The sequence below is a fragment of the Phasianus colchicus genome, chromosome 1 (genome assembly GCF_987193195.1).
Source record: "Phasianus colchicus chromosome 1, bPhaCol1.hap1.1, whole genome shotgun sequence".
Taxonomy (NCBI): domain Eukaryota; kingdom Metazoa; phylum Chordata; class Aves; order Galliformes; family Phasianidae; genus Phasianus; species Phasianus colchicus.
The window spans coordinates 43442162-43468650 of NC_143436.1; the positions used below are offsets into that span (position 1 = coordinate 43442162).

A 26489-nucleotide genomic window follows, 5' to 3' on the forward strand; every position below is an offset into this window, starting at 1 on the left:
AAACAACACTGCGCCATGCCCCTATGCTCCTCCCTAGCCTGTACCTGTGAGAGCAGCTGTAAGTTACCCCAGCATTATATCCTGCCTAGGGCTTCCTTGTGTAACAACAGTACACAGTCCAGAGAAAACTCTCCAAACCACACACTATCTGAACCAAAACAGCTATCATCCCTAATACCCTCTAAGAAGGTTTAGTACTTCCAGCACATCTGCATGGAAATGTAAACCATCAGAAGGGAGAGACTAAATAGCAAAAAACACTGTCTTACTCATCTGATGGTCCTAGGAAGCAATATAACTGTTTCTGACAAGTTCCATACAAAACCAACAATCATACATAAGAAAAAGTTGACTTACTCAGCTAGTGATAAGACACTCCTTCTCAGGAAATAGCCTTTGTCCAGAAAACGTTCTCCTTTTGGAAGCTAGCTCTTAAATGGTCCTAGAGAAGGTTGGACCCAGGATCAGGTGGGAAGCACATGTAAATTGTTTGCACATGCGATCCCCTTCACCAGCTGCTCAATCATCAGATCAGACTGTGATAACAGTTCCCCTACACCATCTATAATAGAACTGTGGCTTTACAAGTGAGATTTACACTAAAATTCTCTTTAGCTGGATAAAAGAAAGAAAACTCAATATTGTAACAGTGCACGTGTTATATCTTCCCCCCTGCAGTCCCAGACAGTAGAGAGGCTGAGTGCAATTCTATTACTTCTTATGCTTCATTAACAAGGTAATTTGCTAAGCTATATCTCAGCAACCCTGATTGCAAGTCCTGTGTTTGCTAAGGTGCTGTTAATAAATTAATCAGAAGAGTGGAGTTTGCACAGGAGTCACAGAGAAGTTAATTTGATTCCTCCTCATATTCAATATTGATCATTTCTTGGAAAAGAAAAATAAAACCAGAAATGTGATGCTCCTTCTGGAGGCCTAGCTGTGTTTTTAGTATTACTGTCTTATAAGATCATTATTTAGTAGGTTGACCACTAATATTAGGGAATTATACATAGGTAACTCTCAGCTGTACATTAGCATCCCTTTCAGAGCAGCGTTTAGCAGGGCATACATTGCCTCTCCCTCAGGAGGAAACACTGCTTCTGACACTGCTTTTAGTTACACTGGCATGGCATGCTCTCTCCTGGATAGTACTCAGCTGAAAGATAAATGGGAAATACAGCTTTTGTTGCTATCAAGCTAAAAATATATGCAAAAGAGTCAGTCCTATTTTAATGCTCTAGTGGCTGACAATTTTTTTTATGAATAAGTGCTGGCAAGTCAGATCGAGTAGGGAACTTGACAGAAGACAGCTGCTTAATCTGCCGGAAAAAATGAATCTGGTTTAATCCATGTTGTGTGTTCTACAAGCAGCAAACAGCCATACTGCAGAACCTGAGGGGCTAAACTGATCTCTCAGCAATTGCCTTCCATAGAAAATATTCTTCCATTAAATAGAACCATAGAATCAAGGTTGGAAAAGACCTCTTAGATCACTGAGTCCAACTATCCACCTACCACCAACAATACCAATTAAACCACATCCCTCAGTGCCACATCTACATGTTTCTTGAACACCTCTAGGGATGGTGACTTCCTGGACAGCCAGTTCCAGCACCTGACCACTCTTCTAGGGAAGGAATTTTTTCTAATATCCACACTGAGCCTCCCCCACTGCAAAAGTCCATTCCCTCTCATCCTAAGTCTAGGTTGTATATCCATGTAGAAATCTTTCTGTGCTGACCACTCTAATATTAAACACCTTTGTTTCACAATACGTTTGGATCTGAGAGACAGAATATCTCAGGAGCAGAAGCAAGCAACTACACGATCAGGGCAGCATGGATGTTCATATGTTTTATTTGACACGTGCACACAGGCATACACTTAGATAACCCTAGTAAGCAGCAAGCAGAAACTCTCTAAGCAAGTGCAATATGAACTCCAGTAAGCTAAATCAGAAGTTCCTTAAGCAAGCACAACATTACTTACCAACCCTTGAGAGATAGACAAAGCTCTGAGTAGGAGAAAGAACACACCGGCAGTGGATTTGGTAGGTAGTGTCAGCAGGGTGTCCCCTGCTTCGAAGTGCACTCAAATCCACTACAGCTTCCCTCCTGCTTTTATTCTCTCCAGGATCTGCGGGGGTTTTTCCACTTGCACGCTGTGTCTGCGTGGCCAGTGTGTGATGCAGAGCTCAAGTGGAACACCTACCTGCAAGCAAGCTCAACTATCTGCAAAACAAGATAACTGGGACAACTCCCTACCAAAACAAGACAAACAGCTCTAGCTGCAAATACTGCTTTCCTTAAAACAGTCATGCGGACCGTGGTTCTAGTCACATAGCCATCCAATTATATTCCCAGAATCCTTTGTTCCAAAGCAGGATCATTCTTTGGTCAGAACTTTTAGGTCCCTGACTGTCACGGACTTGACTAGATCAATCTATGTCCATGACAGGGGGCAGTAGGCCCCTGCCCCCCCACCCCCCTTGGCCCCACAAAATGGGAAAGAAGGAAGGGAGGAAAAAAAACAGCGGCAACAATCTATGGAGGAAAACTTATTTTACTAAATATGATATCAGAATGCAAGATAACACAATATAATACAATCTAATTGAAATTGAGACTAATAAATCAAATAAGATAGGAGAGAGAGTTCCTGAGACCGAGTCAAACCTGAAAAGCTTGGAACGGCTAGGAAAGCACCCTCCAGCACCCACTGCCAGGCAGTAAGAGACCGCCCCCCCCGGAAGGGTCAGATCCCATGGCTTCCGTAATGTATAGGGATAGGTACCTGGAATTGGAGCATTAACACTTTAATTCCAGTACATGATGTTTTGATGTGGAATACTGAAAACCAAAAAACATAAAACCATGACACTGACACATCTGTTTTTTTTTTCTTCCTTCTATAGTAAAATACTTTTAAAATTATTACTGCATCTTATAATGTTGGGTTTTTTTTTTCCTCACCCTTTGAGTGTGTGGGTTTTTTACTTGTGTTTAGAGTCAGCCTTCAGAAATTGAAGTTTTAAGTGAAGCTCATAAACATGTTTATAGAAATGTAATTAACAACTTAAATGAAGGAAATTACCTTGCCATGTCTCATCCTTAGCCGTACATCTGACCAATTGCACAAGAGAGAATTTCTTCATACCTTATACAGTGTGCAATAAAACCTCAGCTTCTGATGCATACTTCTTTGAGAAACAAAGGGCATCCTCTCCTCTGCTTCCTTTCTGCTTCTCTGGTGACTCACAACCAGACTGCGTAATTGCCAGAGACGCAGAGGGTCGCACTGCTGCTGAGGAAGGACATGGCTCTGTGGGGAAGGCATTATCTCCACACCTCTCCCTGATGGCTGCGGTGTGCTCACGCAGTCCCAGACCAAATATCAAGCTGTGCTCCTGTGGGGGAAGCCTGATTACAATACCACGGCCTGCCTGCCTGCCTTGCAGGGCTCAGAAAACAGAGATAATGACGGGTATTGGCAAGAATAATCTGACCTACTAATGGGAGTAGATCTCCAAATTACCTGCCACCACAGAGGGAAAAAGGACCTGGATGCTTCTCTGAAACAAGTCAATAACAGCCCTTGCTCAATGCACAGCACTGATCAAAAGAGCAAACAGAATGTTAGGATGCAAACGGAACGATGTTGAAAATGATATTGAAAGTGAACTCCATCATATCAATCAGAAAGCTGCCTCTGAACCACTGTTCTGTGCTGATCACTTCATCAAAAAAGAAGGTGTCACGGAGTTTACAGAGAGAAAGCAAAAAGGAAGAAATGCTTGGGAAAACATTGATTGTGTGAGGAATGGAATCACTTGGACAGGTCAGCTTCAAGAGGTACTATTTAGGGTGCCATGAATAATACATTCAGTAAATTGGATTTAGGGTAGCAGGGAATTTTATAACCACCTGGTTTAGTAGAAAAAGTGAATTTGTCAAAACAGAAATATTCTGTGGATATATACTATTTCAGAAAATGGCTTCAAAGGAGTCACAGCCAAAGGCTTCTGCCTGTCAAGGACTGTTCTCCCATAAGAAACATGAATGACTTTCTCCAAACACACTAACTAGGATAAAGATTTTCAGATCTGTGTCATGGATCATATCAGAACAGAAAGCAAAAATTTAGTTCAAAATCCCAGGGCAAAGCTATACTGAGGATGACCAAAAATTTGAAATCGAAAGCTCTGGGAGCTTTGGATCCAATAACACTGTGCTTTAAAGCTGGAAAAGGGTGAGCAGAACTGGAATTTACATTGTGCTGAGTGTCTGTTATGGGGACAATGATGTGTCCCCCATATGTGGGGCAGGTGAAAAGACGCAAGTTCACATGGCCTACTGCCTTGATGGCAAAGGTCTGTGGGACAAATTTCCTTTGGGAATACTTGGGAATGTGTCTTCCCCAGAATGCTCCAATATACACAATTATGAAAACAACATTATAGCTTTCTACCCCTTAATTTTAAGAACTCTCTATTTTAACCTTAAATCAAAGCAAATTTTCATTTCTCTGATAACAACCTGTGGAAAGTCCTAGAATTCAAGGAAACACAGGAAAAGTGGCATTACAAGATTCATAGGAACCGTGTTAGGAATAATAGTGTCACATACATGACAAGGGGACAAGAGGGGATGACATTACACTTTTACAAAATGAAATATTGGAACATAACCTTTTTGAAATGTCATAATTTTTAAAAGAGTAAAAATACCAATTATTTGTCTTCAGTGTAGTTACTTTTTGATAGAACATGAAAGAAGTTGAAACCTGATTTTGAATTCATTTAGTATACCAAATAAAATGAAAAAGAAAAAAAAAAGCTATAGAGCTCATTGTTTCAATTATACTAGGCGAGAGGAAGATAAATCCAGAAAGAACACAAAAATCAATCACTTCAAGCCATGAGATCACCACTAAATGAAGAAACTTTTCAATGCAACTACTCTTTATATCTTTGCTTTGGAAATGCCTACAGTTCCTCTAAAGCTACCTGTTCTTAACACTCTAGGAATCTGGTTATGGGGATATCTGGATTGGTAGTTTCCCTGAAGAAGGAATGTCTTCAGCCATCTTGCCCTATGCATGTAGGGACTGGGAAAAATTGCAAGCACTGTCACTTCCATGGAAATGGAGGTACAGGTTACAAATTTACAGTACAAACAGCTCAATTAATCCAGTCATGTGGCATGTGGAAAAACAGTTCCTTTAGCAACAGCAAAACAACTTATATTTAAATTATATATATATGTATATGAATGAACATGAATATATATACAGGAAAATTTGTTTTCAAGGCATAAATTCTTTGTGATTCTTTGCCTGATGTTTACACTAGAATGAAGAGGTTGATTTTCTCTACAACAGCTCTGATGAAAGTCATATATCATAGAATCATAGAATCACTAAGTTTGCAAATCACCTTTAAGACCATCTAGTCCACATTTACATACCACCAGTATTTCCCCACTAAACTATGTCCCTTAGTACCACGTCTTAACATTTCTTGAACATTTCCAAGGTTGGTGACTTCAACACCTCTTTGGGCACCTATTCCACCACCTGACCACTCTTTCAGAGGTTTCTCATAATATTGAATCTGAACCTCTTCTCACACAACTTGAGGCTATTCCCTCTCATTTTGTTGGTATTTATGCCGGAGAAGAGGCTAATTCTCACCTCACCACAATCTCTTTTTGTGTAGTTGTAGAGAGTATACTCTCCTTGAGTTGTCTGTCCCTTCTTCCATTGGAGGTAGACTTTCTTTTTCTCCTGGAGTATCAGCAAAAGTTGTCTGTTCATCCACACCAGTTTTCTTCCCCTTCTGCTCATCTTACAGCAAAGGGGAACAGCCCACTCCTGTGCCTTCAAGACTTCCTTCTTCAGGAATTACCTGCATTCCTGGACTCTTATCCTTCAGGACTGAAACCCAAGGGATTCTCCCTACCAGTGTCCTGAACAGTTCAAAATGTGCCCTCTGGCAGTCCAAAGTAGCAGTCTTGCTGATCCCCCTCCTGACTTCACCAAATAAAGAGAATTATTCATGGTTCTATTCAAGAAATTTCATGGTCACTCTGTCTAAGATGTCTCTCAACCTCTACATCTCCCACCTGTTCTTCTCTGTTTGTGAACAGAGGTCTAGCAGGGCACCTCCCCTGGTAAGATATCTTCCCAGCTACATCAGGAAGTTGTCTTCCACACATTCTAGAAACCTAAAATCTTTGAGAGGTGAATGATATAATCTGATTTTTTAAAAAACTACTTCCGTTTTGCCCCCAATAAAAAGTGTTGCTAGTCTGTTAGAGTACACCTTATGCACTGCTGCTTCCTGCTTTTAAATAGCGCTAGTGTGTACTGTCCTAGGAATTATAAAATAATGGCCTTTACATCAGCTTTTTCCAAAACACCAAATGTCGGATCAGTCATGCTTCAATTAGGGGATGAGAGTCAGCTGTGAGTCCCTGAGGTGTGTCTGTTCAAAGTGGTGCAGTGCACTCAAGGGCAAGTAAAACAATGGGAAATCAGAAGAGTTCAACTACTGTGGCTATTTATTCTGCAGCAACTTCAGTCCTAGCCATGGTGATAGTCTTCTAATGCTTTAAATCAAACAGCTGGTATCAGTGGCCTCAAGGTAAGAAATGTTCAACATCTGTCAGTTTCCAGACTTGAAACATTGCAGCAACCCTTCCTGAAGGAAATTTTGCTGTCAATGTACCAGGAATCTCAGTGCTACTGTCATATGCTGTTTTCACTAAGGAACACAAGACTGTCACTTCACAAAACGCTGAACTAAGAGAAATTTTTAAGTAATTTGCAAAATAATGTGGTTATAATATTTTAGAATTCCACAAAACTGCAGCCATAAACTGTTTCATTTTTTAACAGTCTAAAACTACTCCTCACATCTGGCCATGACATGAGAAGTTGTATCACTGTTTACTTCAGTAGGCCGCCTGTCCAAGCTGTGCTTTGCATGCCATTTGGCCAGTGAGAAAGAGCTAAACATGCAAATGTAAGTGGGAATAAACTGAATATCAAACCACCCAAAACATTTAATTTCTAAATGTTCATGGGCTGGCACTTTGGAGCACAAGCTATTCAATGCTCCTGTCTTCTATTGTTAACCAGGTGCTCCCGGTGCCAAGAGAACAAAGTTTTTGGTTGAAAAGTAGCCAACTGAAACATCTGGCACAAGGCACTTCTTATCTATTTACCATTTTCATCTATTTATAAATGACTGTCACATCTCTATAATTGTTGTTGCTCCTTCAGTTCTGTATCTCATATGTCCAGTAGGCAAATTTGACTTCAGAAAAGTCTTGCTGGATTTTACATCTTCATTCACCTCCAGGACAAATAACAGTTTGGAAGGCCACAGTGGATACTGTAATGAAAACCTCGGAAGCCACTGAGTTCTCTGCTGTGCTTAGTCAAAACACACTTGAATTTTAAAATATGAATAATTTTGCTGAAGTCAATGGAATTGCAGTGGGTCATGTCAGAACATGCTTTGCCTGGTGCATACTCCTCTAAAGCATTCTCATCTTCAAAATCTGCTCTTCAGGTTTCCCCTGCAGTGCAGGAGGAGCTGTGAAGATGAAAGAAGCACATTCTTTCCTCACAGTGGAAATTCATTAATAAACCTTCACAATGGATGAGCAGCAGCAGTGAGGGTAGCAACCTTTGAAGATACTGCTTTTGTCCAGGGGGAGCAAAATGTGTCATAAAAAATAAATAAATAAACAAAAAATAAAAAACACAGAATTATATATGTGTTCTTAAAAGAAGAGTCAAAATTATTGGGAATTAACTTTCGAAATAACTGAAATATTCTGTTGTTCAGAAAATCTGCCCACCAGCAACTACAGGAGTGAAATAACTCTGAGTCTTACCTGTGTGTATGCTCTTTGCTGACAGCTGCTTACCACAGCCTGCATCTTGATCCACTGCAAACTGACTGTGGCAGTACGCTTCCATTTCAGGCTTGAAATATTTCTTGATCTAATTTTTGTTTAGTGTGAGCTGAAACATGCTCTGAGACAAGAAAACTGACTTTTGTAGTAGGAAGGAAGATAAACTGCAGTCTTGGCCTCATTTTAGATAAATCTTGATTTGGAACCATTTGCAGCATTAATTTTACATTGGAATGCAAATGAACACAGGCATTCTTTTGTATAAAGTTATTTTAAGTTATATTTACCATCAGATTATATGAACATCTATTTTATTTATTTTTTTATTACTATTACTTTATCTTTGCCTGCACAACCGTCGTGGGAAGAGGTAGGGCTAAAGAAAGCATCCATGTTTACAGGAACCTTATCATCTCGCAACATTTTGCAAATTCTGATGTTTACTTTTGTCTATCTACCTTTTTCTTAGGAAACTGGAGAGAGAAGAAGCAGCAGAACTTCTGTATTTTACGCACAAGAACTTTACTCTCACTACTACTATAAAACAGTAGTGTTCTTCTATCATTATTTTCACCTGGAAAGAAAAACAGTATGTGAAAAGCAAAGAGATTTAATTTCTCCTTCTGAGATTCCTCAATTTCATATTCACTGAAGAGAAAATGAAGGAATAGTTTTTGTTACCAGTTTTCCAGTCATCTGCACCTTTACCAATCTCCATTTCTTTGAGATGTTATAGTTTAAGCTCCATTTTCCACATATTCCTTCACTGACCTAGAGGTGTGGTCCATATCACAGCTGACTCAATACAAAAGTTACTACTACTCAGATACAATTCTTTTCCTTCCAGTGTGTTTCTCTTTTCTCTGTAGTAACAACAACAAAACTTTCTGGAAAAAGTTTAAGAGTTCAGGTTAAGACAAAGAAGCAGCACTGTGAAAGTTCTGTGGCACTGCTGTGAGATGTCAGCAGACCATAGGGACTTCCAGGAGCACTGGGAGAAGGTGGAAGCCTGGGAAGAATCAGCAGAGGATTTTAGATGCTGAATTGCAGACCGAAAGTGGACACCCCAGAGTGTATAGTTCAGAAGTCTTCTGGACAGTTTTGAGGCAGCTTTTAACAATGAAACTTTCTGTCTCCTACTTTTCCTACATCCACGACTGCATTTTGTTCCTGTAAGCAAAATCTAGGCAAACTTTGCTACCCTGTCGAATTTATTTGAGCCTAACTTGTCAATTAGGACAGCTCTGAATAGTTACAGAGGGTTTGCTTATTGACCCTAAATTTTCTCTTTATGCCCTCAGATGTCCCATAATCGGTGGTATACATCTTTTAAAGACAAAAAAAAAAAAAAGTTCACGTTAACAGTGGGAATATCAAGCACAAAATATCTAAAAGGTTTTCAGACTAGAAAGCTTAAAGCAGGTTCTCAATTTCAGAACAGAATTTTCTCCTTGGAAAGACTGTTTCCTTGAGATGGCTGTCCAGTCTGGGAGGTAACAGAAATGCCTTTTCGAAAGTGTGTAAGATAAGGCAGAAGGACAGTAACATAATCACTTCAAGGTTAAAAAATATAGGTATTTTGAATATATATTGTTATTTTGAATATAGGCTGCTGTATCTCTCCCTGAGTTGGCCACTGGGAAGCATAATGAACCTACGGGGCACATTAGTGGTAATTTAAAGCTGTTGCAAAACACTGTAAAGAGGCTGAGCTGTGGAAGGCTGGAATCAAACTCACTGTAATGGAGGTCCACTCGTGTTCATAGTCTGAGCCTATTCCTGGGACTGTACTGACCCCTAGTGACTACAACTTTAATTAAATAATTTACAGAGCCTCTATATAATAACTATTTCTGCACAAAGTACTGCTGTACAAAGCAGCTTTTGTTGAAAGGTGTCTCCATTAGGAGAAAAATACTTTTTCTTTTTAAGCAATGTCTACAGGAAGGAAAATTTTACTGTTTTAATTTTACAATAACCCATTTTTATTCTCGTGTGTGCTGACTTGAGACATATTTTGATATATTAATAAATGAACAGCTTAGTTATTATTATCACTGCTGCTAAGATCCTGGGAGTCAGTGGTTTTAATTTATCTGCATAAGTTTATTCAGGAATGCAGATTCAGCCTGGAAACCTTGAAAACTTTTAATAAAATACAGATGGCATCACTGTTCATCTGTTTACTATCTAATATGCTTCACCTACACTACATATCTGATGTGCTTTTAGAAGTACCATCTGGAAAAACATTAGCATATTTTTACATGTATAAAGTGACAGCAACAGATCATTTCTTTTCCCTGAGCCTTTCAACTCAGCAGAGATTAGGTTGAAGCATGTATGGTATGGCAAGTTCAATTCTCCTTCAGTAGCCCTCTGTCTCTGATCTTTGGCATGTTACAGAAGATCTTATTTTCAAGTAATATCAGTTTAAGTCAGTGTGGGGGTTTTGTCATGCTTGTGAAAACAAAGAAATCTGTTATTGAGGCCTCACTGCATGAAGTGTTGAATGCCCTCAATTTCCTTTAAGCACAGACATGCGCCCACTCAGGTTTGCTGTGCTGCAGATCACTCAATTCTCAATGAACAGATCTGCTGGTTACAGAGAAGGAGGTAGAAACTGAAGAGAGTAAGGTGTTTTATTGATTTCAGCTACACAGATTTCTGCAAATAACTTTAGATGTGAAAGATTAGTTCATAAAGGCACACTCTTAAACTTGTCAACTCTCTGCAGTCAAACCTCAGTGGAATTTATTTTAATCTAATTAATTACAGCACTTTTATTAGCAAAGTAAATATTGTAGATAAAACTCCATACACAATTCATTTTTATTAGATGCATTTATTTCATACTCACAAATATACACAGTGTTTTAAACATACTATAGAAACAACGCTACACATTACAGCACAGCCTGTACTCCAGGTGGCTGACCATTAGACTCCTCTAAACTCTGTCTTTTGGTCACTGGTTGTTTTTATCCAGTAAAAGAAAACAGGGTTAAGACTCATTTCCTTTTATGTTATCTCAGAACTATAATAAATACACAGATTGGCACTGCTCTATTGGTTTAAATACGATTAAGTGAGAGAATCAAGTGGAATATTTATGTTTATAGATGTCATAATGATTTCTCAGATTTGGATGGAAATACATACAGTAATAAACCAACTTACTTCCCATTCACTGTTCATAAATTTGGAGACTGGGAGCTGACTTTGTTACTGCTTCAAATCCAAATTATGTCAGCCATAATGATATTTTTTCTACACCATTCAGTACTCCCAACACATTTCATTAAGTATGAATTTACCAGGGAAGTCTAAAAATGTTGCACTGTCTACTCTGTTATTACTTAATGCTGGAACACTGGGCAACATTGAAATTCTATCCCCATCTGTTCTTTCTAGTAATTTTGGGTAAGTTTGAGGCAAACAGACTGTTACTAATTGCAATAACACCTCAAAATTCCACTTTTTGTACATTGATAAGGAAAATCAATAGTCTTAACACCTGCACAAGCAAACAGTATTAACTGTACTAGACAATAAAATTAAGGTATAGTAAGAACTTTGCTCTGCTACTCAAAACCAAACAAAAAATAAAAATATGAAATTGCACAAGTTAAATATTGAAATCCTTTTTCACTAAGTGAAAAAAAAAAAAGAAAAAGAGAACAGACCAGAATAATAATCGAGCCCTGCTCAATTTATTGTCCTGTTAAATATAATACTGTAAACTACAGAGAGATTGAACAATCACTAAATGTAAGATTTACATTTAGATAGAGAAAAAATGAGAATAAAAGTATTTTTCAAGGTATTAAAAAATATCTGGGCAGAATAGCCCTCCAAATCAAGATTTTAAGATGCCTCAGGCAGACAGAACGTTGCTGCAAGGCACAGAACAATTTGCAAGGCAAATTGTGTGCTACAATTTGAAAATCCAGTATTTAATTAGAGAGAGGGAGACATTTTCAGTACGTTTAGTAATTGATTTTAAAAAGATGTTTCGTGTCTTTTACGTTTTCAGTATCTCAGCTAAAATAGGCAATCTATTCTCAGTTAAGGAAAGCAATGCTCAACTGCAATAATTACAGCATTTTTAACATTCAGATTATTAAAAATTACATAAAAGCTATAAACATTTGCCATGACCCTGTTTTTGCAAGATATTTTCAGTAAAGTATGACAATATTTCTCATAGAACAATATAGTAATGTTAACTAGAAGGCACCCTAGAAGGTATCTGATACAATTTCATGTTCAGTCAAAATGAAGCAAATGTTGCAAGGAAACAAAATGCTTTTATATTCACAGCTGTCGCTGCCACTGGACCACAGCACTCCCCATAAAAGTTTGAAGGGCTCTAATCCAAAACTATGTTCTAAGAATGAACGAGGGTCATGTAAACGCAAAAAAAAAATTAAAAAAGGAAAAATGTTTGAGATAAAGAAATAATTTCATACATATGTAACTATTCAGTACTAGGCACATTCATTGGCTACTGACTTCTATGTATAACAGATAATTTTTTGCCTGGCTTTCTTTCTCTTAACTCTCTTTGAAACACATCTCTTTCTGTTACATGGCACAGTTATGCAAAGATATTCTGACCTTTTGAGTGCATTTGTCTTAATCTTCTAAAGATCCTCTGTTGTGCTCTACTTCCTGCTTACATTTGCCTTCTGGTGTAGCAGTCAATATATTTTTACACACTGCCCTTTAACGTTTGATATACTGAATTAAGCACAGAATGAAGGTGATCAAATCCCATTCTCTCCTTTTTACAGGTAAGAAACCAAACTGATACATTGTGCAGAACAACAACAACAAAGATCACTGAAATGAAGAGCAGGTGTTGTAACAAATTTATGTCCTCTAGGGAAATATCAGTAAGCTGTTGTTCATTACAAACATTTAGACAGTTTGGTTTTTCAGAAAGCAATATTAAAATATCTGTCTTTATCAAATCTTTTGTACATCTGTTTAAAATATGTGTAGAAACATATTTCAGTTAATTCTTGCAAAAATGGTGAAATATCAAGGTCAAACTCAGACTGAGCCCCTGAATATCAAGCAAACAATTATGTCATCTATGAATCTGTCTTTCACAGCAACACAGACATCTTCTAGAATGCATCAGTATCGCTACTTACATTCAAAGTCCTATGAAACTGCCAAGTACAACTAATAATATCTATTCATATTAATAATTGTGCATTAAAGCATCTGTCTGACAAAACAGACAGGATCTTTTAAGGATCTTTTACTACCAGTCTTCCAGTATATAGCCGAAGTCTGTAAAAAAAATCATTTCAACTGCCAAATTTTCAAAGCAGATTAAATTTTGTGAGCAGACTGAAGATCTTTATAGGTGCGCATACAGAACATACTTTTAATATACATTTTTTATCATTTTTGAATGTTAGAGTGTACTTCCTGCATCTTATTTTATCATTTTGGTGTCCAGTTGTGATTTTCCTCTTAAATTTTTCTTCAAAGTTGAAGTATTGGCTTCATATCTTTCTGCTGCATAAAAATCATTCTCCTTTTTTCTTCATCTCCATTTCTGCTTTGTTCTGTAGTCAAAATAGATATACTGAGCATTTTGTGTATAATTTGAGTGAAACTGTATGCTCTGACAGAGATATTTTAAGAATTAAACTGTCAGCAATCATAGAAGCAGTAGAAAATATTTCATACTAATAAAATCAATCTATTTTCAAAATGTTGCATTTTTTTCCACCAAAACCTTTCAAAGCAGATGTTTGAGAACTATGTAGTACTTGCATGAAGTAACCAGACATGGCAGCAAGCCTAGATGACAGCAGGTGGTTTCAAGTGCTTTGCATCTATATGGTGCCTAAAAAGAACGTTGCATCTCCGACTGGAATCAAAACAGTGTTAACACTGAACTCCCCTGAGTGAAGTCACCCAAATGCTAGCAACCAAGCCACTTGGAGAGCTTTGAAAGACAAGATGGCAAAATTGCACTTCTTTGACCCACTTTATACTAATCTTCTGTAACTGGTTTGTAATCATTCCTAGGACCAAAGCTTAGAAAAAAAATGTTAATGATCATCTTCTATAGAATACAGCAATGAAAGAATTTGTCCGAGAAAGGGCAGTGTTCAGCAGGTCTTCAACAACTTATTTCTTCTCATTTTCAGAGAAGTACTTTCTCATCAAACTATAAGGTAAAGCTTTCAAGAACTGAGAGGTTGCTTTGCTCTTCTACATTTTTTAACCATGCAACTGTCGAGTGAAATCCCTATTAGACCACTAGGGAACAGATGGGAGATAACAAGGAAATGTCTTCCTTGAATGAAGTACAGAATGTAGACTGGCTGTTTATTTGTGGGAAAGGAAATACAAGTTCTAATCCCTGTGTTCAAGACAGATGTAAAATGTATTAAAGGTTCTTAGGATATATTCTGTGTTTTTAGATAGCTTGATTGCACTTACGAATTTGGACTTAAGTTCTTACAGCTACTAGCGATACTTAATGTGCATTCAAATAGGGAGAGAAATAGATTGTCCACATATACTGTCTCTCCTGCTTCCTCCAGCGCTAGGAGCCAAAACTCACTTCATGTATCTCCTCACTTAAAAAGCAAGTACATATTTTGTTTTCATATCAGTAACATTATAGACAATTAGAAATCACGAGCTAGATATAGACCAAATTATATGTTTACAAATAAAACTACTAACTATTCCTTCAGAATATTCAACGCTGCTTACAATCTTGCAATCTTTGGCTGGGGAAGTTTTAAGAGATTTTAAGAGATACATTTTCTCAATGAGGAGAATAAAAACAATGAATTATAAATATTTCTACAACAAATCTACCTGAATGGTTGTTTTAAACCTAGAGAATGTCTTTGCATGTGGATTTCTTTTTCTCCAAGTTGGTGCATTGTAAGATCCTGAAGAGTACTTGTCTGCAGAAGAAAAAATAAAAAATAATCTCTTAATTTCAGCCACATTTTCAGGAAAGATTATCTCAGTCTGCTATGTGATTTAAAAGTAACATTTGCTGAAGTATCAATTGATGGATCAGATGAATCATATATGTCACCCCTGAAATTCAATCTATTATTAAATACAGACTTTACCTTTGGTACATTAAAACGTCTGTAATCTTTCACCATTTCCATGATGCTCACAGATTCGTCAGAATCAATGTTTCTGTACTGAAAATCCCTCAGAAGAGTCAATTGCTTTTAGAATAAAGAAATCCATAACCCAACGTACTCTTTTATCACTGCTTGTAAAAGCATCATGTGCAAGGCAATATGTTAACGAATAATCATTCTGTATAAAATTTAGTTGAAAACTTTTTTACTGATACCCTTATTTACTTTTAACTCCAGGTTAATTTAATTAATTCCAACAAGTATATTCCAACAAGACTCCAACATAATAATTCTGTTTTCCAGTTTACATGAGCATCTAAGTACTACAGTTTTCAGTTTAAGTTCAAAAATCTTTCATTTGTGTCAATCAGAATTTCTGGTTCCAAACACAATGGCTCAAGCAGTCTTCAAAGAAAAGATATTGAAAATGGTGATAGTTCTTTGTGTGACAAAAACTCTGGACAGAATTTCTTTGAAATGCTCTATCCCTTTTCTAGACTGAAAATTTGGTAAAATATATATTTTCTATTAAGAGTATTCACTCTGGTATTCCTATATAAACCTTTTCAGATTTGAACAAAACAAATGTTAAAACGAAAAAAAAAAAACAAAAAAACACCAAACTGTTAGTTCCTAAGACTAAACAATGATGTTGAGATTGATTTCATTTACATTTTGTCATCTAAAGACAATAATCTGTCAAGGGATGTTACTTTTATTGGAAATAAAGACAGGAAGGCACCTCAAAACGGAGGTCCAACTTAAAGATAAACAAAACTGGCAATGTATTATTTTACTATTATTTAAATTATCACTCTATTTGTCACTGAAGTGACAACAGAAAACCCCACAATTATCAAAATATTGATGAAGACTGGAAATAAAACCAAAATTATGTTACTGTATTGTGTGAAGTGTGTATTAGAACGTTAAAAATAAGTGAAAGATATGAAATTAATTACATCTGAAAGAGCCAAAAAGTAACATATGAGATTCTAAACCCCACTCTATGTTTCTTGTAAAATTTATGACATGGTAGGTATAATCAAGAAGACGGCAAAAAGATGAAGGAGAACATCGTCCTGAAAGAATGGTAGGTAGAACGAATTTAGTCCTCCATTCAGTATAGACCACGTGGGAACATAATAATGTATATCACAAAAGTTCAGAGCAAACTTAAATTGGTAACAGAAGTTTGAATACGGTCCAAGACTTTCTGTATTCTGGAAGAAAAATAATCATAAATAATGAAAAATAATCATAAATCATACATAAAATGAAATACTAGTTGGAAAGACAAAGACAAAAAAATAAAAGGTCATTTCTTCATCCCCTGCAGGAGAAGAAGTGGTACAATAAATATTTCTTGAGAGGAAACTAAAATTCTACTGGAAAACAAAACTCTTACTGCTGTTACTGTTGATATCTAGAATAGCACGATAAATTAAAGTGGAATATTATGAGGTCTATTAAACATTATCTTTCAAAAGAAAGAAAGGAAAAAAAAAGAAGTGGGAATCAGCACAAAGTTTAAATGTGTTTGTATCTCTGCATATGGATATTACTACAATTTAATTATGAAAATTATGCTGGATTAAATTTACTCTTGCCCACATTTAGTACCTACATAGGTATTCTTATTTAGATATAAAAACCTAAATATTCCTCTGCAATGACAAACATGAAAGCAGCAGAATACAATCAGGTATTTGAAGAGTCATTTTAAGAATTCTGTGTAAGCAGAAACTCACCTGTATATCCATTAAACCTTGGTTCCTGTATGACTCTGGTATTACGGTAGAACACATATGCTGACCTTCGAGGTTCTGCAGAATTGAAGTAACTGTTTCTTTCAGTCTGTCTCACAGAATGAATGGAAGAAGCATTTTCATCATCCTTCCTTTGATAATTTCGTTGGTAATTTGTTGTGACTTTTGAGTATGAAGTGGGAACTCCTAAAATTGGAAAAACAAATTTATAAAGTAATGTTGTGATATTACTCAAAATTTGACATATTAGAGAAAACTAAAGGCTGGAAGACAAAATTAAAAAAATATTCTGTACAGATAATCCTCTCAAAATATTGATTGTCCATGTGCAACAAGAATAGAACGAGGCAGTGGTAAATTATCTAATAGTTTAGTTTATTGAAATGGATAAGCCAACTGTTTTCTAAAAATACCTTTGCCTGTTCCTGTATTAGGTGAGTTTCTTTGCTCCTCAGAAATCCATTTCTTTTTCTTTACTCCTTTGAAGTGGTATTTCCTCACCCGTTCAGAGCTGTTTGTTGCTGAAAGATTTAAACAGCACAGATTTACTTTTCAAAAAGCACTTCCCAAGAAATGCTACTGAAAACCTAATCTTGCACTTCATACACAGGTCTCCATAGGTAGTAACATTCTTTTACTCTTTAATTATTTTGCAAGAATACTCACACAAAATAAAAACAAAAGTTGCTATATTTCCACTAGCACAGTTCAAGGTCTCAAAATCTTGATAGGAAGCTCAAACATCAACAAAGTCCAACAGTACTTTGAACAAGTACAATTACTTTGATTGATTCTGCCTCAGAATGTTTCCCATTAAGAATCAGAAAATCTTCAATAATACTGTAAAAAATAGAATCTCATGTAAAAATCAGAAAATATACAATAATTAAGTACCTTTTATATTTGAATACTTTGATGCAGTTGGTGTTTTTTCAAAAGGTTGTGCCTCACTTCTTTGTCCATTAGCATATTTGTTTCTCTGTGCCGCAAAATAATCACCTCCTACAAAAAATGAAGAAAAGCTGAAGAAAATCATCTATACTAAAGAACATACTGAAAAATTAAATATGAATCATTTTTATAATTACATCTTCACTTAAATTAATAAAAAAATGCACGGAATATAATAAAACCAAATAGACAATACCTTAAGGCCCCCTCAACACCTCCCCCTTAAAAAAAAATAAAAAATAAAAATAAAATAAAATAAAATAAACATGACATTTAAAAGCTTTAAATAAAATGGGTATAATTTAATTACAGAATTGCTTCTCAGTGATAGCTTTTCACTAGTGACAGTAAAAGTCACCTAAGAGAAAGACACATACTGCACGTAAGTCACAGTAAAAGAACTAGGTGGTTGAGAAGCTAACACGAGCCAGCAGTGTGAACTGGCAGCCTGGAAGGCCAACTATATCCTGAGCTGCATTAAAAAAGGGATGGCCAGCAGAGAGAGATAGAGGTGATTTTCGCTTCTACTCAGCTCTTGTAGACCCCATCTGGAGCCTGCAGCAAAAGAAAGATACAGAGAGCTTGGAAAGGGTCCAGAGGAGGGCAGCTAAGAAGATCAGAGGGCTGGAGCAATTTGAGGGAACTGGGCTTGTTTAACCTGGAAAAGAAAAGGCTCTGGGGAGACTTCATTGTGGCTTCCCAATACCTGAAGGGAGCATTCCCCCCAGGAGGGGGAATGGCTGTTTATGAGGATGGATAGTGATAGGACAAGGGGGAATGGTTTTAAACTGAGACAGGGAAGGTTTAGCTTAGATATTAGAAGGAATTTTTTCACACAGAGGGTGTTGAAGCACTGGAACAGGTTGCCAAGGAGGTTGTGGATGCCCCATCCCTGGAGGCATTCAAGGCCAGGCTTGAATGGCAGCCTAGTCTGGTGGTTGGTGACTCTGCACATAGCAGCGGGGTTGAAACTGGGTGATCATTCTGGTCCTTTTCAACCCAGGCCATTCTATGATTCTATGATAATATGTAAGATACATCTATGCTGTTTCACACTTGTCTGAAGCTAGAAGATGCACACCACTTTGCTTTGACCAAGCATCCCTAGCATGATAATGAATTATTTTGCATTGACAAACTAAGAGGAGGAAAAGGAATTATTATTATTTTTACCAGTATTTACTATTTATGAAGAAAAAGGAGCATATATTGGTAAGTAAACATACACAGATTGCCCTGAAAGTAACGTCTTTTGCAGTCATTCCTATACTTACTTTGTTAACTTCACAAGCCACTTCTTCATCCAAAATAAAAGGGAAAAAGTCAAATGTAATCAGCATAAAAGCTTTTTATATTTACTATAATCTTAAAACAAATGGAATCATAAATGGTATTTACAATCTTTACAATTAATGGTATAGTATTAGGAGGAGTGCATGTAACATGAGTAATAAGAAAAAAAGCTATGTATTTCAATTATTATTTTATTATTTTATATTTAAGAAGTGAAGTTTATGGCATATTGATTTATGGCAGCTTTCTTTACCACATGATGTTCAGTACCAAGAAGCCAATGTTAATTACCTTCATTTTCATAGGATTTATCATGTGTTCTGCTAATACACTGCACTGATACTTTCCTTCCTGAAGTCTCTCTCTCCCTTTCCACATTATTAAATTTTGTAGGAATTGTATTACTGTCACCTGGAAAGGCAAAGAAAGAACATTTTAGCTCCTTGTGTATAAGCACAATAAATGAAAATGTCATTCTCTTCCTTCCATCTTCTATTCAATATATGAATTAGTAATTAGCTCAAAGCAATTTCCTTTAACTGCTTGCTTTACATTCTTCTTTCTCTTTTATTACTCATTTCAATAGTGAATGGTGTACCTAAAGCTCTGATGTGTAACATGTGAGTTTCCTAAGAAATGCCACAATACTCAGGTTAACCTGAGACATGGTAAATTTTGCCCACAAAGATAAAAATACCTGCCTTTCCACAAATCATGCTCGATGGTTTCCATTGGTAATTGTTCATTTTCCAAAGATGGAGATGGAGATATCATTTCTGTTGACTGGTGTTCCTGAGGGTACTGAATCCTATAATATTCTCCTAAACGTATACCCCAAAGAGGAAAAATCATATTATTACATTATATAATATATATATTATAAATTATATTATTAAATTATATTATTAGATTATTATGTATTTATATTATTATTTGTATATTATATATTATTGTTATTATTTGTATATTTATTATAAGTTCATAAAAGGGTCACTAATTTCATATTTACCAGATTTATAGCACATTTCCTTTATTGCTCTTTCCTCTTCAATGTCTTCAGCAGTCTTTTCCAACGAATCAGAAATATCTGTAGGCAACATTTTAGAAAGATTACTAGGTATCTTCTCATGCTGTACAAAGACCCTTAGTGTTTCTTAATTATCTAATAACATAATGAATTTCATTTTTGTCATGATTATTCCAAAATGTTTTGTTTTTCCAAGTGCAATGGCATATCAGCTACAGCACCTATTAAAAAGGCAATTTTTGTTGACTTGAAGTGATTTAAAATCATTTTCAGTATTCATTTGCAAAACATTTGTTTACTCTCACAAGGAAATATCAATGAATATGTCATCAGAGACTTCTTGTCACAAAGCCTCAGCCCAATGTTCTTAACCTGTAATGTCTGCTGGCACAGCTGGTGAAGTGAGTGTTCCTTATCTATCTCAGTTAAGATTAATAAGATTAATCTCTAAGTGAGACACATCAAACTACTTAAATTCAGGTGTGGCGTGTTTTTTATTTAATATACGCACTTAGAAATATATATATGTGTGTGTAAACCAGTGAAGCATATTGCATGAACTCTCTTTACTATATTTAATAACTTTTTTGTAATAAAATGAGACTGGCCACTGGATTTCAGCCAGTTTAATAAATCAAATTGAACAAATGACTTGAGCTGAAGGCACACAGCTATCTTTTGTAAACAAACTTTCACGTTTGTTTACACGATGATTGTGTACAGCCCTAACTCCTGTTCAGAAATCTGTTTCCCATAAAAAGAAGTACCTCCTAAATTTGCAATTTTTACAGCATAAGTAACCCATAGCATTAGATAATCCCAAAGAAAGAAAATACTTGGAGCTGTACAGATAAAAAACATTTTGTTCACCATGTAAATAAATTGTTACCTGACCTGCTACGGTAAAGACCCTGCTGAACATCCCTCAGTGCAAACTGGTAGCAGTGCTGGCTAACATTAAGCCACACAGCAAATCCTCAGTCAACACATACTATTAAATAATATCGGTGAGAAGGGGAAGATATTATATGTTTCTAAATGAGAAAATGCCAACTAATCAGACCGCCTTCAAACTGAGAACTTGTATATTACATTATAGTATTAGACAGACATCTGAATATTTTAAATTCTAATTGACGAAAAATGGAATATATGAATTATACCAGCATCAAAATACAAAACTAGATGCTTCGTAGGAGTTAGAAAATACTGGTTTAGTTATGCATCTGGTGACTAATGTTTTTGTTGGAAAACAGTTTCAATAACTTGTCAACAACTCTTCCCTAAATGCATTAATGATCGTGAGAATAAATCAGTTATGAACTACAAGGTGAAAAACATCCACTCTACTTCCTTGTAAGAAGAAGAATAAAACTTGTTTACTATTCTTGTTGTCTTCGTCCTCTTTTTCATCCTCCTCTTCATCGTCCTCATCATGGCTGAGGTCTACAATCACTGGAGGGTGAATTGGTCTTAAAAAAGCCTCCTGAATTTTGAGCGATTCTTGACTATGGGCTGAATTCAAAATTCCTTCTTGGCCTTCCTGTTGAAATACAGTATCTGCAGAAAAGAACGTGATACTGATTTTTTCAGGAGGGAACTGCAATATGAAATCCAGGTTCAGACCAACAGATAAACTTTTGAAATAAGTATCATATTAAAAGTATCTGCAAATAGATTAATTGTGCCTTTTAGCGAGTATCTTCTTCAGAGACGGGCAAAAGAGCACCTTCCAAACACAGAAAGAATTAAAATTTATGCATGCTAGCTCTTCTGAAGGAAAAGATAACACAGTGCTGACTATAGCCTTTTGAAAAGAGAAGCACTTTAATCATTCTATGCTGTTTTAAAAAGCCTGTATATCTCTTCCTGCTAGTAGATAGACAAATCTAAGTCAGTAACTTTCTTTCTTCCAATCTCTTTGTACAGTTTACAACATAGGGAAATATATGATTAGTAATATCTTGGTTGAATTAAGTCAATGATTCTAGGACTCGTAGAAATATATTAAGCATGCTAAACAGCAGGCAGGTCTGTACTCCTCCACAGGGCATCAAACTTGAAGAATTTAGCACTGTTAAGCACTAAGCCAAATTTAACAAGATTTTTAAGCCTTGAAATAAATAAATATAGTTTTAGTACTTGCAGTGTTATTGCGAGCAACCAAACTGTGGAGTTACACATATTCCAGTAAAATTAAACAGGTCCGTTTTCTAGTTCTGATTTTGGAGGCATTACTCCTAGAAAGGGTGCCTTATCCACAGTGTCTCTGGGCATCCTGTCTAGTTCATACCATACCCAAAAGTGTACTTAAGTTTACAATAGCTCTGTCTGGCTGAGGCTGATGTTGTGGATGTTGAAACTGCACTAAAAGCAGTATGGATACTCATACAAACATCACTACTACTGCCTGTGGAGATCCATGTAGGGCAGCGCCTGAAGGGTGGGCCCTGGGTATGGTGTTGCAGCAGTGCTTGGAGAGCTGCAGCCTGTGGGAAGGCCATGTGGGATCAGTTCAGGAAGGATGGTACCTCACCGGAGTGACCCCACGCTGGGCAAAGAGTGATCATAAGGGAACAGCAGAGATGAAGCATTAAGGACTGACTGCAGCCCCCTATCCCCTATTCCCTTGTGCTGCTTCAGGGGAAGAGGTAGAAGAGAGTGGACAGAGGGGAAGGTGGTTTTAGTTTGCTTTTAGTTTCTCACTTCTCTAGTCTGTTAGTTGGCAATAAACTACAGTAATCATTTCCTCAGAGAGAATGGATAATTTCAGATACTTTCTTAGAAAATTACTGGGTTTGTCTACATGTATGAACTTAATATATGAAAATGACAGTGTAGAAAGTGTAATGCACACAACTGCAATCTATTAGCGATATTCATTGTGAAACAGTTGAGTGTCAACTATTACATTCTGGAGAAGGAAAATATTTTAATACTTTAGTCCCTGAATGATGCTCTAGAGTGAGGCCAGAAAAGACTCTATCAATTCAGAAGCTGAAAGATTAATGATTTCCTATAAAACAAAATCTTCAGACTAAATCTGAATTGTATTTTCTATGTACTGCAAAAAAGGATGTCTTACCATCTACTACTCCAAAAACACAGCATAGACGAAAAGTTAGTGTAAAATTTGTACTCCAGAGATCTTAGCAATCTAAACTGCCAGTTCCTAATTCATCTTTTCTGTAACAAGTGGCTATGAACATTTGTAACATTCCACCTGCATAAATTAATATAGAAACCCATCCATATACCAATACAACTCCTTCTTTCACTTTGAATTTGATGGGATAGCTGGTCACACCTGATTTATTTGCAGTGGTGCATTTCATGATGTTAACATGCACTATGTAAGTGGAAGTTTAAGGATATTTTCAAATATTTATTTACTTTAGTAGACAAATTGTTGAGAAAATACTTCTACTTACTGTTACTAGGTGGCAGAAAAAGTCCATTTATATTACGAGGTTTGCTATGATGGAAGATGCAACTGATCCTCACACAGCCTAATGGCTGCGTTTCCCAGAAACACAAGATGTTGCTGTAGTTTTGCTGTGAGACAAAACATTTTCAGACATTGAAAATGTAAGAATACAAGTGGACTATACTGACTAACACACACTGTACTGCGAGGAACAGACAACACTTTGGAGGACCATACTACGGTCTGTTAGAATGTTTAAAGTTATCTATACTTAAGCCAAAGGATACAGAACTGTTGCCAGATAATAGAGTAAACCTGTCTACATGCTATTATGCGACATACTCCACCACAGGCATTTTATGAGATGTTGGGAAGAAAAAAATGTTTTTATTGTATACCATATTTATTTAATAGAGATGCGCCTGAGTTTCCTCTTCTACAGAATGGGATAATCAGACCTATCTCAAATGAAATCTCCTGTGTAAGTGCAAATCTCACACATATACTCTCTTAAAAGACATGAAACTGTGGAAAAATAAGGACTACAAAACCCAAAAACATAAAGATGCTTTAAAAAAATGGAAAATGTACTAATTTAAGAACTTTTAATCCTTGTACAGACTTGTCAGACATGGATTACTAAACAAAGGAATAAAACTCTTGTTTAATTGCCTATTCAAAACCACTTTGGCACAAGAAAGCCACTTTTGACTTCAGACTAAAATTGTGCTTGAAGGAATTCACTCCCTTCTACCTTTGTGTGAATACTTCCCTTGTCTCCATAATGCACACAAGGTATCACAGCTAAGAGGTTTTTCACAGTGACAGAATCTTCACTAGAAATCCTAATGAGGAGAAGGATTTTGAGGCTTACACATATTAAATTCCCATATACGATGTATTATGGCTGTTTTAAGTGAGAGTCCCCTCCAATAAAACTCCTTTTCATTAACGAGAGAGACCATTGAGCAGCCAAGTATAAAAATACTATGATGAAAAATATTTACAAATTACCCAAAAATGTTCAGGATTTGATGTTCTGAGACTACTATCATTACACTTCTTATGCCATCTGCCAGTTGTTTTTCATATGACACACAGAAGCTTAATGGGAAAAAGACAGTATTGACATTGTTTTGCTCAGTTATTTAATTATTGCTGCTTAACTTCTACATACAATCACAATGCTGGAATTATACTGATCAAGATTTTTCCAGATTATGTCTGTGTAAAGTAGTGCACAATTAGCACATTTCCAATGAAAGTCCCTTTTGTTAGTCAAAATTCTCTCTCTCTGCCTTATTAAAGTTTTTGATTATTGATCATTTTCTCTGATTATACCATTCACTTTTTGCTATAACCTGAGCTATTGTTCTCCAGCAAGTTGCAAGGAAACTCATAATTACAAACAGGCATGTGTTCATGAACAACACTTTGAAGATGGGAAAACCAAGTTTATATTTGGGATATGAACTATATGCCAGTTGAGAGTTGTGAACACCAGACAACCAGTTATTTCTTAATGATTTTGTCCATTTATTTTTTTAAGGAAATCAAAGACTTTAGATTGCCTGAATTCTCCCCGAAGTAAATTGGAATATTCCCATCTGCTTTGGGGAAATAAGTTTCATTCAGCTACAAACATTAGCAGTTGAAGGGGCAGAATCAAGGAGCAGCATATCAACACCACACTGCTTTTGGAATTCAGTCAATACATCTGGTTCAGGCACTGAGACATGCTGGTGTTTGGAGCCAAAGCCTGTCTCTAAAGCATTAATGCCTAAAACACTAATGCTCAAATAGATGCAATAACCAAGAACTCTGCATCCAGCCCTGGATTTTTACCAGTTAGAAAAGAAATATTTCTTTGAAGGACAAAATCCATTAGGAATGGCTTCAATTTGTTTAACAGGCTTTAAAGAAATTCAGGTAGTCAGTGTAAGTGGAAATTATAAACATGATCTATTCATTCAGATTTAATATAACAGTGACAGATAAAGAGAGATGAGTGATGAATGATTTTTAAGAGGGATTTTAAACTTCTCTGCTTCCTGAGTATCTGAGCCCTAGTCACAGGAATAATTAGGACAATTTGCTCTTCTCACTTCTGAAAAATCAGATAACTGATTTACACATACTGCCATGATAAAGACATAGCAACTTTTAACGTTAGGTAATGAATCTCCATCTAAATATGCATGTATCAAAGAATTCAAGGACACTGACCACTCCAAAATCTATAGCATTTACCTGTGCATACGGAGAATAAAAATAGCGATCATTCCCACCTTCAGCCATTTTCACTTCTTATGCACCTACTCTACTTGTTTTATTCAGGTAGAGCATACATTAAAGCATAAAAGCTATCTATCCCTGTACAGGGAAATCTTAATTTTATCCTGAAAACAGTAGTTTTCTTTAAAAATTGGGTTTTCAGAAATTCAACTCTGCTTCTGTTTTGAAACAAAACTCCAACTGACAGCGTAGCTAAAACTAAGTACAGCAGAGCTAAGGAGGTGGCCAGGTTTGCTAACTGTCAAAGATGGTGGCTAGCAAGGACAGAATGCTATGTTTCCATGGTTTCCTCTGCTTCTCTAGATCTTGTGACATCATCAGATGACATCATGTAGCCTTTCAGGCTTAAACATCTTCCCTATTTGCACTGCTGGAGAATTAAGCATGGAAAATCAAACCTTTTCCAAGAGTTTATTGTATTCTCTTTTCAAAATTTCTTCTTGCAAAGTTTCTACTTTCAAAAAGTTTGATGTAAAAAGGAACAGACCCATTTGGCATAGTTTAAATGATACCCAACTTCTCACTGCAGAAGCTGTGGTCTTCTAAACAAATCTTTAATATAACAAATACAAATGTTATCCTTAAAATCCTTGAACACAATGCTTTTCTTACTGTATCTCTCTTTGGACTGAGACACTTGCTGCTTCCTGTCAGTAG

At 36.3% G+C, this 26489-nt stretch overlaps 1 protein-coding gene and 1 long non-coding RNA gene across 4 annotated transcripts in view; both read right to left on the reverse strand.

Annotated features, from left to right (window-relative positions):
- LOC149919533 (uncharacterized) overlaps nt 1–394 on the reverse strand; it is a 36084-nt gene extending 35690 nt beyond the window's left edge. For 2 of the 3 annotated variants that reach the window (XR_016463640.1, XR_016463639.1), the window contains exon 1: nt 358–387. This is a non-coding gene — a long non-coding RNA (uncharacterized LOC149919533). Of the gene's footprint in view, nt 1–357 lie in introns of all 3 variants that reach the window. The other variant, XR_016463641.1, reaches the window with a different exon arrangement.
- A 10258-nt stretch (nt 395–10652) lies between these two features.
- Nucleotides 10653–26108, reverse strand: ZC3H11D (zinc finger CCCH-type containing 11D). Its single transcript, XM_031589635.2, has 11 exons — nt 25788–26108; nt 23542–23665; nt 21494–21670; nt 20093–20170; nt 19785–19904; nt 19375–19494; nt 17734–17841; nt 17253–17360; nt 16822–17025; nt 14784–14875; nt 10653–13510 (listed from the first exon to the last, which is right to left on the reverse strand). The coding sequence occupies exons 1-11, from the start codon at nt 25833–25835 to the stop codon at nt 13472–13474; spliced, it is 1218 nt and encodes a 405-aa protein (XP_031445495.2). The 5' UTR covers nt 25836–26108; the 3' UTR covers nt 10653–13471.
- Between the last annotated feature and the right edge of the window lie 381 nt (nt 26109–26489).